Source organism: Rutilus rutilus, assembly GCF_951802725.1.
Source record: "Rutilus rutilus genome assembly, chromosome: 1".
NCBI lineage: Eukaryota > Metazoa > Chordata > Actinopteri > Cypriniformes > Leuciscidae > Rutilus > Rutilus rutilus.
Genome location: NC_140209.1, coordinates 73228837 through 73246920, shown reverse-complemented (window position 1 = coordinate 73246920; position 18084 = coordinate 73228837). Strand labels below are relative to the sequence as shown.

The window sequence follows — 18084 nt, the reverse complement described above, 5'->3', positions numbered from 1 at the left end:
TCAAACTTTCACAGAGACTTCAAAACAGAAAGCACAAATCCATTCTTTAAAACGAATTTCGTTTTGTTTTAATTGTATCTTAATTTTAATATTATTTTCATTAACAAATTTCCTGGATTTAATACATAAAAAGTAAATAGGCTAGCAATCACAACATAAGGTGCTTGAACTGGAGATCATCATGAACCAGACCGTTTGTTTATAACAGACTGATTATTTTTTTTATTTTGGTCACATTTGATTTGCTTACAGCAAATTTAGAACATTATGTTCTCCGGTAAAGACGGTCTTCAGATGATCCTGGACAGCGAGGAATAACTCACCTTGGCTTTTCCTCAGAGGAAGATTGTAACTCAGACGAACGGCAGCATGTTCAAGAGCGAATTGATCACGCCGAGTAAACACCGAGTTTTCACGTGAGTAAATATGTGAACTCAAGTGGTCTAGTGGTAGAACATTTGCCTAGCGTGTCAAAGGTTCTGAGTTCAAATCTGCACTCATAGTTTTTTTTTTTTTTTTGTCAAATCAGATTATGTTTATCAGTGGTTGTATATCAGGCAGAGACATGTGTGTGTGTGTATTTTGTTTTGTAATTTCACTGGAACGAAAAGAGAGTCTCCACAACGGATTGAAGCGCGCGTCAGAGTGAAGACTGCGCGAGCCTAAAACAAACACAGTATCCGCGTCTGTTTTCATTAATCAGTGTTTCATTATTCAATTTCCTAGATTTAATAAATAAAAAGTAAATATAGCAGACAATAGATAATCACGACACGGAGGCGCCAGCGCCAGAACTGGAGATTAAGCTATCATCCATGAACCGAAACTCAGCGTATAAGGTAGCCTACTCGCCACACACAACTTAAAAAAAAAAAAATAGGAAAACATCTGTCACAGAAATCTCTACTTTTAAACAGAACCATTCAAAACAACATAAAACTATGTAATCCATATGAAGTGTGCATTTCTCTCCGGCGCGTTCACTACTGCGAAGATCGCGAGTCAATATCGTCAACTTCATCTTTGCAGCCGACACAGAAAACACTTTAAAATGTCTCATTGCATTTTTTTACATACTCATAATAATTACTTTTGCTGGTTCTTTGTGACAGCTTTTAGGTTCCGTTTACATGAACGCGTCACTGCATCAGCACCGAAAACATAGAGAGAGAGGGAGAGAGAGAGAGAGAGAGAGAAAGAATAAGATTTTTTTTTTACTTATTTTGAGGAATTATAGCCTAATGAACAAACAAACATCTGTTAAGATGTGAATGTTGGTTGTGAGCGGTGAGCAGCGGCACAGCGAATCAATCACTGTGCAGGCACGCGGAACGTTCATGTCACCCCAGCAACAAGACATACGACAAACTCATGTTTACTGTGTGCTACCCTGGTGCTACCGTTCTCAATACACCATGGGTGCTACTACCCTTCACATCGCATGTTCCAGCAATGTGACTATCGCTCATGCGCACATTGCAATGTTGATGTTAAAACAGAATATCGTTCAGCCCTACTTTAAATCCTACCTGTTGCCTTTCACCATCCACTTATTTAGCTGCTTTTGGTATCCCTTGACATGCCATCTCACTTTCCCTCTTTCTTTTTCTATCTTTAGCCCCGGCAGTTTTTTTGCTTTATCCATCTTTTTCAACGACAATTCACTACTCGTACCTGCTCGCTCAGTGCTCACGGCGCCCCTCGCAATATTACGTTTGCGATATATTTTCAATGTCAAAATTCTATGATGGAATCTTATGAGGGTGCCTACTCTAGCCTGTTAGTCCTCTAAAATGTTATATAACATTGAGGAAATGCAGAAATGATTTAGAAATGCACAGCAGCAGCTACATATAGAAAATACCCAAAAAAGAATTGTAATTATTTATTTATTTTACCATCGCATGGTGCTGCGTCCCTATGCGCCGCATATAGCGCATACCCACTTTTTAAGCCACTGAGTGAGACAAACGGACCAAAGTACCTTAATAGTGGTGTAAAACACTCATAAACTACAGGAAGTGTTTGGTCAAGACTAGCTGCAAAGCTGAAAGCAGAATCAAAGATACACAGCTTCCTCAAAAGCACTAAAATACATTAATCCTGTTATATACAATCTTAAGATAAGTGATATCTACTAGATCTCACCCTCCTTTCTGTGGCAGATTTACCAGCTCTAACAGAATAATCTGAATTCTGACTCAACACTAGGTATGCAAACAACGATTAAATCACTTAATTATAAATTACTATATACAAAAACAGCACAATTTAAGTCTTAACTTATAAGAAGTAGAATATACATATATGGAAAATACATTATCCAATAAATATTATAATCCCCTGCAATTATTTGCATTACAGTGCAGCACCAAATGAATGCAGCACAAAATGAATGCTTAACCCTCTGGGGACCAAAAACGTGCCCGCGCGTTTTGCTCGTTTTTTTTTTTAGCAATGAAAAATAAACACAAAATGCTCTGTTAATTTTGATCTTTAATTTTCGTGTTATACATCAATCGATCCTGTTCAGTTTCTATTTTTTTTCTGTATACTCACAATAAAAATAAAGTGTTTTGCTTTTTGACAAATAAAGAAACTTTAACATGATGCGATTTCTGCCTTCTCTCTGTCAGTAAACACAAACTTTGAAACGCGTTCGAAAATGGTCTATAACTCCGCGAAAATTCAGTCAAACAGGCAAACAGACCCACGGGCATAAAGCTTGAGATCGCAGCTTTTAAATGAAGTCATTTATATAAAAAACAAATATTATCAGCTTCTGTAATCTGTATAAAAAGAGAGCGATTCCAGTCGAGCTCATTACGAGCTCATTGACTTTAATTCGTTCACGCCTACTCACGGAGCGCGCTATTCACAAGATAATGTGCTAAGCCATCTATGCAAAACAGGTAAACGCCCCCAAGCAAATGCATTAAACGCTTCAAGTTTCATCATTCAGTCACCTGCGCGTTGGGAAGATGACACGGTACACCGGTGCGGAAGCCCTTCAGTTCGTCCTGGATACTAGCGACGAAGAGTCCAGATTTTCATCAGAAGAGGAGCGTGACTACTCTGATGACGACCGTTTGTATTTTGAAGAGCAAATTGATCCAGCCGTGGATAGAATTTCGGATGAGTAAGTATTTATTCTTACTTGCATTAGTTGACAAGCTATTCAAAACATGAGCTTACATATTATACTGGGTGGACTTGCCATCCAGAGTATTGACATTTGATATCTACCTATATTCAACACGATCTAATGAAAGTGCATATCTATACCATGAATTTAATATATCGTACCATTTCAACGTCAAAAATGTTTTGTTTTTTTTGTGTACATATGCTACACCCCTTGGTTAGGAAATTTGTATTTGTATCCTAAATGATATGTTTAGATCATTATGTATGAAAGATAGAATTTAGAAATTATTTTAGAAAGGAGGCCTAGTAGGTGTTTAGATTATATTTTGACTATATAAATGCTGCCTCGTTATCATTAACGATGCATGCTCGCAAATATCAGTTGTAAATGTGTGTAAATGTGCTGAAATGTGTAAATATACCCAGTTAATGAAGTGCACAAATGTGTTAGGCTAATGTTTGCGGTGTGCCTCTCCGGTAATGGCCATTTTGACACGCATATAGGCTTATTGCACGCGTCTAAAATTATTTACATCAGTTATTCATTATAGACTAATGCTACTATAGTTATATTTATGTAATAATATTCTTCAACTTTTTTAAAAGGAATGTAGCTTCATCACTACCTCCGCCTGCAACTCGGAGTGTGCTTAGCAACACAGTCAGAAATCAGAAAGAGTAAGTACACATTTACCTACTATTTTACAGATGTTAGTTACATTTTGTTTATATACTTAGTGATGATACAAATGTAGCCTATATGTGCCTGTGTGGCTTTGCAACAAATGTGTTGTTATATGCACAATATAACAATTATTGATTGGTAATGTTAATATAAAAGAGCTTATATTGTGTTGCTTTATCAGATTTGCTAAATGTCCATCAGTTATGCATGTGCTGGAATAGTACTCTGTAAAATATATGATAAAAATAGTTTTCAACTTTAAACAAAATTACAATAAAACAGATTGAAAAACAAAACATTTGAATCTCCTCATTCTTTGTTAAGGCTGCCTCACTTGATGGCCCATTAGCACTTGGGGGAGCGTCTATGTCACACCCCTGGTCTGAATCTCATTAATAATGATGACCCATTACCACTCCCACGCATAAACCTCTTCTGACAAAAAAACTGTTTTACAATGTTTAAATCAATGTAGTGTTTTATGTGAACAATTAGGCAGGATGATTTTCACATAATTTTGAAGCTAGAACTCAAAGGGACAACATCAATTAATCAAAAGTCTTGTGGACACATATTTAATATGTGTTTTGTGTTCTTAAATCAGCAACTTTCATTTTATTTTTTTTCCAATAACCACGCATAAACATTATTCTCTTAAAAATACAAACATCTACATACACGTTGCTCGCATATTATGGTAGCCCTGTTTGTGCTATATAGAGTGAATTTACACCTTTGCCATTAACATGTTTATAAATAACTGAAAAAAGCACAAATATCAAGGCATGTCAGAACATCTCAAGGACCCCAAAAACAGCTTGGTCCCCAGAGGGTTAATGTCACTTCAGTATTACTCACTGAAAAAAACACAACAACAGTAAAATGGCACAATGACAACCTCGTTTATATTGAACATCAAACTTTTATCAACAAAACAAATAGGACAGATGGCATAGTATACCTCCATTGTAACACTGATAAATGAAGGTCTTAGTGTTTTCCCCTAAATTTAAAACAAATGCTTAGTTTGTGGTTCATTAGTATTAATGAAAATACATCAATAATAAAATAGTACAATGATAAATTCACTTATATTAAACATTGGACTTTTATTAACAAAATTCATAAGAAGGATGATATGCTATACCCACGTTGTAACAAATAAATAAAAGATCTTTGGATTGCTTAGTTTGTGGCTCATTATTATTTTGAATGAAAAACACGACTACCATAGAACAAAGACAAACTTACTTATATTAAACAAAGAAATGCAACTTTTATTTATAACTTTTAAACTCCGGCATCGTCCTGTCAGTCATTGCACCTTACTTTAGTCATGTGACTCCTGTGGCTCAACTTACCTCAGTATCTCCAATTTACACTTTATATTCTTCAGTCCAGTGCAGAGCAGCTTCACTCCTGAATCCTGCAGATTATTATTGTTCATGTTCAGCTCTTTCAGATTGGTATCTGATCCAAGAACTGCAGCCAGAGCTGAACAGCTTTCTTCTGTTAAGTTACAATCATTTAACCTACAATAAATCACAACACAGAATTAGATGGCACACATACAATACATTTTCTATAAACAAATATTAAATACATTTTCCTTTTTTTTTTTTACATAAACAGCATACAATGCATTCAAACAGCATTCATCTACAAAAAATACTATTTCCAGTACATTAGAATTTTTTATTCAGTGACAAATTTCCTAGATAAAATTAAGCATGTTTGAAAAAAAATATTTGCGTTAAGATTAATAGCTATAGGATTTCTTCTCTATTTCTGTCACCTGATGGAGTTTGGGTTCTTGCCACTGTTGCCTCTGGCTTGCTTAGTTGGGGAACCTTAAAATTCAACAATATTATTGACTTAACTTGATTGCACTGACACTATTAGATGAGACAGTTCACAGTTTTATGGCAAGTTAAAGGCCTTTCACTATAATTCTAAAAATGCCTTCATTCACATGTACATGTCTTTTTGTTATAAAATCTTTAATGATTCAAGTAAAGCTAAGATTACTTAAACCTAAGATAGGGGTGTGTGATATGACGATTTTTGATCGTGGACAATTAAAATGTCTCCACGATCTCCTTTTGAAGAAATATCGTAGAATTGTGCATTACATCTGTTCTGGCGCCTCTGTCCCAACATACTGAACAACGCGACGTATATTCACATAAAATCTTAAAGCAGCGGAACAGGACACTGCAGTTCACAAAAGTTCACAATTTGCATGTGTTTTAATGCCTTGTCGGTTAAACATTTAATTCGCATGTTGATGCACTGTTCTAACGTGTACGTTTCTCAGTGCATACATGTGAAGCTCACATGCACTAAAAGCCTGTCTACCAGCGCCTGGATACTGGACTAAGTTATCGTTCGAGTCTTATTGTGCTTATACTGTTAAATACACACAAGGTTTACATAAACAAAGTCGGTTATGTCTAAAGTGAAAGCAAACTTGAGAAAATTGAGAGAAAATCTGCTTGTCAAATGCGTGTATATTAGAAGCGTCGCGCGCAACTCTTAAAGAGACCGTAGTAATAGTAAACATGCTGCCGCTTGTCCTTAAAGGGATAGTTCACCCAAAAATAAAAATCATCATTTACGCACTCTAATGTTTTTCCAAACCTGTATTAATTTCCTTCTAATATTTTCTAATATTTTTCTAATATTAATATTTTGAAGAATGTGGCTATCCAAACAGTAACTGGTCCCCATTGACTTCCATAGGAGAAAAATATACTATGGAAGTCACTGGGGTACATCAACTGTTTGGTTACCCACATTCTTCCAAATAACTTTTATTTTCAACAGAATAAAGGAACTTATTCGAGTTTAAAACAACTTGAGAGAGTAAATTATGATCATTTGAATTTTTAGGAGAACTATCCCTTTAATGTTAATAAAACAAGACAATGCAAAGAGAAAATCACTCACTGCCCTTGACTGATAACTTTAACAGTAGCTTTAATAAGTATCAATGTATAATTTATACAGGAAAGTCTGTTTTGTTTTATTTTCATATTTGTTCATTTAATTACTTTATTCAATGCTACTGTTAAACACACCTACTGTAGCTGAAAATATAAAGCACTGTTTAGCCTATTTAATTTGTATATTAAGTTGTGTATGTGTAATGTGTATCTTTGATCTTAATATTTAATAACAAAGAAAATAATGACAAATATTTTTATCTTCTCCCCTCTCTGCCATTTTTTTTTTTTTTTTACCTAAGGCTTTGTTTTTAAAATAGTGACATTAGACTGGCTGTAATGCTAAGTCACAAAATAGTAAAACCAACATAAAAAGAATCGTGATAAAATCGTAAATCGTGATTTTCCTGAAAAAAATCGTGATATGATATTTTTGCCATATCGCCCACCCCTAACCTAAGAACCTAAGAAATTGTATTTGTATTATTTCAAGATTAAGTTTAACCAATGACTGATGCCGATATCTTAGAGAGCAGGGTGATCAATGGGTGATATATCATTAATTTAAAGATAGTAAAAAAGCATCCATAAGAATTACTGAAATTACATTTATAGTTTATTTTACTTAATATTCACTAAATAAATAAAAAAACATTGAAAATAAAAAACATTTTGAACTTTTTTTGTAGAAAAAACAACTTTAAATGTGTACATCACATATTATACAACAGGCTTTTGATAAATGTTTATTTGTAAATCTCTCAATCTACATATTACATTACATTATTATTACATTAAACTACAGAATTACTGATAAAAATAAGCATTTAAAATGTCTAATTACTAGGAGATACAGAGGGACTGTCACGGTGTGGTGCAGGCAGAAGAAGACGAAGGAGAATCTAAAGTTCCAATGCAAACTTTTGCTCACAATATAAATAATACAGGTACATAGAAGATGGGCAGAAGGTTCACACACACACTAAATACGACGGAGATCGGACAAGGACTGACTGAACAGGGGTCCCGAAAGCATCGTTAGCCAACTATGGTCGCAAGATCCCTCGTTACCAATAGAGTTCAATGGACATTGCGATGAACTTGCAACCATAGTTGGCCAACGATGCTTTCGGGAAACGCACCCCAGAATGGAACTTAAATACAAACACACATTACACTGATTAACAGAACACAAGTGAGATAGATGATGATTAGTGGTCGACCGATATTGTTTTTTTGATGGCCGATGCCGATGCCGATGCTGATATCTTAGAGAGCAGGATGGCGGATAGCCGATGTAAAGCCGATATTATTATTATATACTTTATATTTATTTTTATCAATATTTTATAAATTTTAAATAAATTAGAAAACAAATCTTTAAAATAAACATGCTTAGATGGCAACTTCTTGAATCTGCAATCCTATTACAGTATTTTTCACAAATAAAGTAATTGTTTAAAAATATATGAATATGTTAATAAAAAGGAAGCAAACACTGTAACAGGGCACTCAGTAATCAGAAGCCTGTTGCACAAAAGTAGAATTAAGACATCCGGGATAAATGACTCAGCTGAGCTCAATGAAGCCAAAACATGTGCGTCCAGGCTTAATTGGTTGCACAAAGACCAAGCCAGGATGAGCAGACACGGATTCATTAAGCCAGGTGAAACCAATCCTGTATAGGTGCGCGCTCACGGCTCACTCAAATAGACCCCGCCACAGATCACAGATTAACTGATTTACCATGGCAACTAGAGCCGCGTACTTTTCCCCGTCGGAAGCACAAATCTTCATGGAGGCATACGAGGAGGTAAAAGATATAATTAAGAAGAAAGGCAACACCGCCACAGTGATAAAGCAAAGAGAAAAAGCGTGGCAAAGTATTGCAGACCGCCTGAATGCGTAAGTAGTGCACAATTACACACTCACCGCTCCGCTGAAACATCACAATTACAATTCAAATATTTAATTCACATCTCCAAAAACGCAGTTGTACTGTAATTATGAAACGGTTAAATTTTTAATTGAAATGCACTGCAGATATGAGTGAAATTGTGTAAAGTAACTCCATCACACTGTATAAAGCTATGATAAATTATTATTAAAGCCTTACATTATTATTTAACGTTACTACGCTCAGTACGGTTTAATCTTAGCCGTTGTACTCTGCTTCTTATGTTGTCCACCGTTTTTTTTTTTGTGTGTTTCTCCTGCTTTTATTAATGTAAAGCTGCTTTGACAGAATGAAACAATTGTGAAAAGTGCTATATAAATAAAATTTAATTGAATAAATAGATGAGCTATAATAATAATCACTTTAATTTATATAGCGCCTTTCAAAGGACCCAAGGTCGGTTGCTCACTGCACTGCAAAAATGTCTTTCTTACTTAGTATTTTTGTCTTGTTTTCAGTAAAAAAAAAATATCTAAAAAAAATCTTAAATATTTTCTTGAGCAAAATTACCTAAGAAAATAAGCAAAAAAATCTGCCAGTGAAACAAGATAACTTTTCTAAAATTAAGTGTTTATGGAAAAAGTAAACTTATTTCAAGAGAATTTTGTTATTATATTGACAGATTTTTTATTTTTTGGCTTGTTTTAAGCACACATTTACTTAAAGTTTATATTTTTTGTCTAAACTATACTTATTTTGCTAGGTCATTTAGCAAATCAAGAAAATACATCTTTATTTAAGATTTTTTTTTTTTTTGATATTTGATTTGTCCTGCATTTATTTTAGTGTGCAGACATGCAGGGTGTGTTATATACAGACCTTTGAATGTGTATGTATCATTTTGTATAATATGCTTTGATTCTGTGCTTTCCATCTTGTAGAGTCACTGTGACTTCAGTTTCGAAAGGAGCTGATGGTTTACCTGCTTTGTTTTGTCCTTATTCAATAAAGGAACATAATGTTACACATTGTGTTTTTATATTCATATGGAATGTGTATTTGTGTATTTGTTTATATGACAGAGTACTAGGGCCACACTGAGGAAAAAGGATAAAGTCATAAATTTATGAGGCTGGTTCTTTCTGCAGAAAAGCTACATATTCTTTTTACAGTTTTGATACTTATGACAATGTGATACTTAATATTCTGGCACATCAGCATGTCTTTGTTTATGAAACCATACTGAAGTACAATTTCACGAAATGCCCCGCATCTGTCATTTTAACAACTGTCCTCCTTTAAAACAACTGGTTACAATATTATGACTTGTCTTTTTTTTTCCCTCTGTGGCCCTAATATTCTATCATTTTATATATAGCCTTATAGTCTATGGGAAACTGTAAATTATCTAATGATAGCAACATCATCTAAAAATCATTATTTATCCAAAATGATTGAAATGAATGATCACAAACGTTTAAATAATGACAGTGGGTCTAGTTATATGTGATAACAATGTATGGTGAGCAGTGAAATAACTATTGGTTTCCATTTGTGGTGACTGCTGACTGACATTAGGGATGAGATTAAATAGATCCTGGAATTTAGCCTGGTCTGGAGCAGGCTAGCTCCACAGAATAAATCTCCATGGTAATTTATACCATAACATATCCTCCTGCCCCCTATCCAGCTTTAGTGCAACCGGATTACGGATCAATTGAGCCAGGATCACCAAGATATCCTGGCTTAATCCCTTATCCTAGTTTTGTGCAACAGGCCCCTGGTAATATCGTGCGCACTGGTAATCATATTTTTTTTCAAATAAAGACAAGGTAAAGCTAATATTGCATACAGCACACAGTGAAAACAATATGAATATGACACAGTGGCCAACTGGATATAGCACAGCATATTTTAAAATGAAGGATTTAAAGTTTTTCGATCGCGTCTCCTGTGAAGCTGATCTTCTGTTCGCATTCACTCACTTCGCACGGACCGACCGTCACTCGCAGTCACACGTTTATCAGGCTACAAATGCACACCTCACAAGACATCACAGCTGGATTCCATTAAATCTGCAAGGTTTGTGATATTAAATGTTTATTAGATATTCAGAGATTTGTTTAAATGATGTAGATGCGCATTTGCTGAATGTTGACGAGTAAATGATAAAGTATTTTAGCCTGATTGTTTGCCTTTTCTGTTACAAATAATATAAAAGCAACACTTTACTTTTTCGCATACCATTTACTTTCTTTGTTTACCAGTTCTGTCTAACAAAGTATTAGATATGACTGACAGAGATTGTAAACTAATGAAGACGAATGTGAGTGAGCGCTGTGTGATCAGGCGCTGGTGTTCTCAGCACCGCCCGTCAAAATAAAAGTCCGGAGCGCTGTCAAAATAAAGGTCCTGCTTCCAACACATCGGCCAATCAGAAAAACGTATCGGGCGATGCCGATATTTTAAAAGTGCCAAATATCTGCCTATATATCGGCCTTGGCGATATATCGGTCGACCACTAATGACGATGATGACTAAACAGGTGACACAACTGAACTGATAATGACAGTAACCATAGAAAGGCAAACAGGAACCAAGCAAAACTCGAACTGAAAGTCCAAACAAACGCTGACACGTGACAGGGACAACTAATATATGATGTGGTAATATATATGTACTTTATTTAAGCCTGTTTTATAAAAAATCTCAATGTTTTATATTATAACCTTGCAGAATTTCATCTTACTTGTTGGCAATATAAATAACATCTGTACCAAATTACATTATTTCCCTCACATTATTTCCCCAATTATTTTTCCACAAGTATGAAGATGAGCTAATATATAATTCTGTACAAGTCATTAAAGTCTGGTGTATCATATGATACAAGACAAACATGCAAACATATTTACATGGTCTTTTATATTTTTTCTAAAGGTTTGATAAACTGTCTCCACACAAAAAAATAAAATTCAGACTATTATTTCATGTCAAGCTTTACAGGGATAAGTTCATGTTCATGATGAGGAATCACTATAGAGTAATGTAGATAAGACATTTTTCAGATGAGAGCAAAACATGACAAAATATATTACAATACTTACAGAGCTCTTCTGGAGGTTTTGATGACTGCCGATAATCTAATGAGACACTCGTCTGATTTCTTGAATTTCTGAAGCTCAAACTCCTCCAGCTCCTCCTCTGATGTCAACAACACAAAGGCTAAAGCAGACCACTGGGCAGGTGAAAGGTCACCAGATGAGAGACTTCCTTTGCTAAGCTGGGTCTGAATCTCCTTCACCAGAGTTTGGTCGTTCAGTTCATTCAGACAGTAGAACAGATTAATGGATCTCTCTACAGGAAGATCATCTTCTAATTTCTGCTTGATGTACTGAACTATTTCCTTGTTGCTCTGGTCATTGCCGTCTTGCTGTGTCAACAGACCTCGTAAGAGTCGTCGATTGGGCTGGAGCGACAGACCGAGGAGGAAGCGAAGGAAAAGGTCCAGGTGTCCATTGTCACTCTCGAGCGCCTTGTCCACTGCAGTCTTGAGAAAATCAATCATGGTTTCATTTCTGTTTTCCTGTTCTGTAGACTCATGAAGAAACAGACTTGTCTTCTTGATGTATAGAATCAGATATGAATAAAGGGTCTTGAGCCAATCAATCATGGTTTCATTTCTGTTTTCCTGTTCTGTAGACTCATGATCAAACACACTTGTCTTGTTGATGTCTAGAAACAGATGTGCATAAACGGCTGCAATAAACTCTTGAATGCTCAAGTGAACAAAGCAGTACATGGTACCAAGAACGATCCCTGTTTCCTCCTTAAAGATCTGGGTACACATGCCTGAGTACACTGATGCCTTATAGACGTCAATACCACAGGCTTCCAGGTCTGTGTCATAGAAGAGCAGGTTGTTTCTTTCCAGCTGATGAAATGCCAGTTTCCCCAGTGAAAGGATGGCGTCTTTATCCCAGGAAACATCTGGTGTGTATTCTCCATCATACTTTCGGCGGCTCTGCTGGATCTGAAAGCGGAGAAAGTGTGTGTACATTTGTGTCAGAGTCTTGGGAGTGTCTTCAGTGTTTGATTCCTGCAGTGTTTTAGAGATCTCATCAGCCTGAGTGTTTTTCACATCATTATTTCTTTTCTCCTCCAGAATGTTCTGGAGAACCGTGGCTGAAATCCAGCAGAAGACTGGGATGTGGCACATGATAAAGAGACTCTTTGATTGTTTAATGTGATCTAGGATTGTGTTGGCCTGATTCTCATCGGTGAATCTTTTTTTGAAGTACTCTTGCTTCTGTGCGTCACTGAATCCTCGTATCTCTGTCAGCCGGTCGATACAGTCAGGAGGAATCTTACTGGCAGCTGCTGGTCTGGTGGTGATCCAGATGAGAGCAGAAGGAAGCAGATTTCGCTTAATGAGGTTCGTTAGGAGAACATCCAGAGAGGCTGGTGACGATACATCACTCAACGTCTCATTACAATCAAACTTCAGAGGAAGGCGACATTCGTCCAGTCCATCAAGGATGAACAGCACTTTGAACTGATTCCATCTTGTAAGGTTCAGTCCTTTTGTCTCTGGGAAAAATTGAGTTATAAGGTTAATCAAACTCAGTTTTTCTTTCTCCTTTAAGTTCATCTCTCTGAATGGAAGAGGAAATATGAAGCGGATATCTTGATTTTCTTTTCCTTCAGCCCAGTCCAGAACAAACTTTTGCACAGAGACTGATTTCCCGATGCCAGCGACTCCTTTTGTCAGTACAGTTCGGATCTCCTCGTCTTTTTCAGGTACTGCTCCTTTTGTCAGTACAGTTTGGATCTCCTTGTCTTGTTCAGGAGCTTCAAACAAATTTGTGCATTTAACCTGTTTCTCTTGTGCTTCATGACGCCTGGAAGCAACTTCAATCTGTCTCACCTCATGTTCAGTATTGACCTGTTCACTGCCGCCCTGAGTGATATAGAGATCTGTGTAGATGTTATTCAGAAGTGTGGAGTCACCTTGCTTCGCAATTCCTTCAAACACACATTGATACTTATTCTTTAGGCCAGATTTTAGCTGATGAATGAAGAACAGCTCATCTAAACACAGGAACAGAAAATAGATAGTTTTAGTCTTCATTTTCTCTCCTACATTTATAAGAGACAATCAGACAGATGATCATGAGTCTCTAACCTTCTAGAGCATCAGCAGCTTCATCTTGCTTCATCTCTCTCAGGTAATGTAGTGTGAGATCAAGAGCTGATTCTTTGATACTGGATCTGTTCTCATTAAAGTCCTTCACAAAGTGTTCTGTGTTCTCTTTTTGTAATATTTTCTTAAACTTCTCCAGCTCATTCTTCAGAAACGTGATTATTTTGCTCTCAAGATCCTACAAACAAAAGTAAGAGAAAAGACACAATTTAAACCAAATTGTACATCTACATTTTGTCAACACAATTTATTCAATAACTATAATATCTATAAAAAAATCCAGTTAAAAGACTAACATGTTAACCAGCTGATATTTTTAACAAATAGAAAAATAAAAAATATATAAGCGCTTCAGAGGAAAAAATGGATCTGGAGGAATTAAATAAAATGTCTTTGTTCAATAACATATTTGTTTGTTAGAATATTAAACATTTATAAAAATGTGTTTTCCTACTTGGAAGATTCCTAGAAGATTGTCTTTGAAATTCTCGTGGTTCCTGTGAGTCTGAACGTCTGAGTCTAATGCCTCATATTGAAGCCTGTAATCAAATAAATCAAATAAATACTGATTTTCCGGGCAAAATCACAGAAAGAGAAAAAGCATTAGCTGTGAATGCTCTGATAAATATTTATCAGAGTATTCAATGATAAATATCATGATAAATGATTCAATGATAAATAATGATAAATATTGGATCTAAAAATGTTTCATGATTGGTATTCGCTGATACAACTTTTAAACACAGTGTGACAAAAAATTTGAAACTTATGAAATACCTTTTATTAGATGATGGTGTTTTCTCACTCAAGTTTGGTGGATCTCCACCTTTAGACCGATCACTCTTCAGAGACACAGAGCTGGACACATGTGAGCCTGATCTTACACTGATGACACAAAGAACAGAGAGAAAACACTTTACTACAGGAGATACTTTAGTCTCATTTGAAAAGGTTTAATGTTGCAAATAGTAATTAAATGCAGTATAGCTGTGCATTTGTCCATTTATGACTACAGTCGGATGGATAAACATATATACGTTTAGTTTCATTATCTATTTGCCATAGTGTATTTGTGTCTCCTTGTGGCTGCCTGTGTAATTGTGTTACTGGAATGAGTTTCATAAGGTTCTCAGGAACTGAGTTTTATTGAGACTTATTGTTTCATTCAGTCAAGTTCAATCACATACACCACTGTAGACAAATAATATAATAATACAATATAATGCAATGTAAACACACAAAATACCTTTTATTAGATGATGGTGTTTTCTCACTGAAGTTTATTGGTATTCCTTCTTTAGACCGATCAATCTTCAGAGACACAGAGCTGGACACATGTGAGCCTGATCTTACACTGATGACACAAAGAACAGAGAGAAAACACTTTAGTAAAGGAGGATCAACTGTGTGTGAAACACATCTGTGTCTTTATCTAATCCTCCACAGAAATACACACACTCACACAATTTACTGTTTTATTGTTAACTACTATTTTATTTTACTGGCTCACATTAGTTTAACGATTTCTTTAATATATATGAGAGAGATTTAATATGTTAAAAAATACTTCACTCTAATTTATGAGAACATTTCAAGTTTTTGTTTATTGACAGAAATAGAGAGCAGAAATGTCTGTGTGACACAGTTGTGTTAGCATACTTTAATTAAATTAAGTGTATAGTTGTTTCCTAATGTCTGTCAATAATTGTATGATCTAAAAACTGAAGTCATTTATTTGGATTAATTCAGCGTCTAGAAGTTTATTAACAAATTATTAACTGTGATATTTTCTATTGAGCAAACAGGGCTTTATAGACAATGTCAGAGTTAATTTAAGAAGTTAAAAATAGAAATTGTGCAAAGCATGTGCAAATATGCTTAAAGTTGTGTTATTGACAGGGAAACACAAAGTCCAGTCGAGTTTAAACTGATGAAAACAGACGCAGTCTTACCTGTGTTTCTCTGAGAGACTCATCTGAGAGAGAGAGTCCTTTCCTCTTTCCTCTGACATACTGCAGCTAAACTGACACTGAAAACTGATCAGCACTGCTTTCTGGAAACACTCAATCCTTCAGCATCACCTGGAAATGACACCATTTTACACAGATGAAGAACATCTTATTTAAGACAATAATGAAGAATGCGGAGTTATCATCAACAACAGCAACAGCAAAAACAACCTATAAAATAAAGTGAGTTACAGACAAATATATTGCCATGTAAAATTACCGAATGGTCTTAATCATTTCTGATTGTTTAATGAGTTTAACTGACTCTAAATATTAATTCATTGGGGAACAGAAATTGTGTTTAAAACTTTGAGTGGGAAAATTGAAGCTGATTTGTTATATTCTCTATTACAGTTTAATATCATTTTACAATCATATTTACCCAATCTTTATTAATTGTTGAATCATTTGTCATTTAATCATTACTTCAAGTTCACAATGATGATTGATTTCATTACTTTCAAATGATCCTAAAATAACTGATTGAGTAAAAGTAAGCAGAATTATAATAGACATACTGTATAACTACTAACCATAATTGCTATATATGAACTGAAATATTCAGTTTAATAACAGCAGATTGTTGTTCATTGACGTCAGGCTTCATCTGTCTGTCTACTGTAAATGTCTGCTTCAAAAATACTTTCGATTTCACATCACAAAAACAACAGCCTAAAACTGAAGAGGAAATGGGGGAAAACTTTCAGAAACATATTCGTTTTCAATAAACCTTTCTCAATAAAACTTCATGTTTTAACTTCAAAAGATTGTAATTTCTGTCAGATTCTTCGTCTGTTCGGAGAAGAACAGCCTTCTGAAACTTCACATTTAAATCACGCTTTATATACAAAGTTGCTAATAATTACAAATGACTTTAATGGAGAATGTATTAATAATAATAATTATATGAATTTATAAGTATTTTAAACTCAGTAACGCTTGTTGTCAGTCCGCGCGCGCGTCGTTCTCAGAATCTCTTGCTGGTCTCGATGGATTGTGGATTAAACACATAAATGGCCGCGAGTGTTATTAGATTTGGAGGCATTGTGCTAAATCTGGAGAAATGTTTTCTGGATCATAGATCAGATCAAATCCAGTGAGTAACAGGTTTGGGTATCAGGGCTCTCATTTATAAAACTGTGCGTAGGATCCTTACTAAAAGTGTACGTACGCCCGAAAGCCAAAAATGGCGTACTTATAAAACCGTTCGTCCATTATCGATTATATTTAATCTAAACGTTTATATCAGAAGTAAAACATATTTTAAATCATAATTTTATTTATTTAAACTGTTATTGTGAACATGCACTGTATTTATGATTATGACTCATAATGAAGATGTACGGTTGTCCTTCATCTGCGTTAGATATAGGCTAATGCGTCAGTTTCACTAAACGGCCCAGCGCGCTCGCTGGCTGGCGCGGACATGTAGGAATGGATGGATGTTTGCTTCATGTGATAGGCTTGGTGAGTGAAATTATAGTTGTATTATCTTTCTGTATATGTATAATTTTCTTAAAATGCTCTGTCTAAAAGCGACCAAAACGACATTTAACTCCAGCTCACCATCGGTTCGCCAAACTGCTCCGTCTCCAAAACGTTCGTACACATAGGTCACAGTTTGCGTGCAGATGCGCACATTTTCCCGTCAAGTTTGTTTTTATAAATCACAGCTTATGCGTCGGAAGTGTCGTCCGCCTCTCTCAGGGCCTGTTCTGTGCGACGCAGCGGTGATAAACGAGGCCCAGGTGCTGTTCCTTTCGTTTTCCTCTTCTTCCTGTGTTTTACAGGTGGGTTTGGAACAATTGCACACCGACACCTACTGCACTCGAGCGGGATATTATACCACATATATCTCTAAATCCTGTTTAAAACCTCTTAAATAGACATTTCAACAGTGCATCTGTTATATTCCCTGTTTCTGGACTATTATCTAAGATGCTGGATATTGTAAATGACTGACATCCTGAGGTTTGTATTTATTATACATTCAATCCTTTTGTTTTGTATTAGGACACAAATGATTCATAATTCAAAAATAGAGCTGGATATGGCCAAAAATATCATCATAATTTGTTTGTTCACAATTAAACTCCACAGAGTAAGCTACCTTTTAATTTAGGGCCCACATTTATTTTTTTATTTTTCTTCCTAAAGTGTGTTTTATTATATTTTTCTGGATTCTATGTTTTATGACT

At 35.3% G+C, this 18084-nt stretch overlaps 1 protein-coding gene across 1 annotated transcript in view; it reads right to left on the bottom strand.

Moving 5' to 3' along the window:
• Nucleotides 1-17826, bottom strand: part of LOC311305888 (NACHT, LRR and PYD domains-containing protein 3-like) — a 43696-nt gene extending 25870 nt beyond the window's left edge. Inside the window, exons 1-8 of the mRNA XM_084433855.1 lie at nt 17453-17826; nt 15830-15958; nt 15124-15231; nt 14655-14762; nt 14332-14416; nt 13860-14055; nt 11782-13765; nt 5194-5364 (exon numbers count right to left, since the gene is read on the bottom strand). Coding sequence (XP_084289981.1) covers nt 5194-5364; nt 11782-13765; nt 13860-14055; nt 14332-14416; nt 14655-14762; nt 15124-15231; nt 15830-15888 — 2711 coding nt within the window. The 5' untranslated portion in view covers nt 15889-15958; nt 17453-17826. The remainder of the gene's footprint in view (nt 1-5193; nt 5365-11781; nt 13766-13859; nt 14056-14331; nt 14417-14654; nt 14763-15123; nt 15232-15829; nt 15959-17452) is intronic.
• Between the last annotated feature and the right edge of the window lie 258 nt (nt 17827-18084).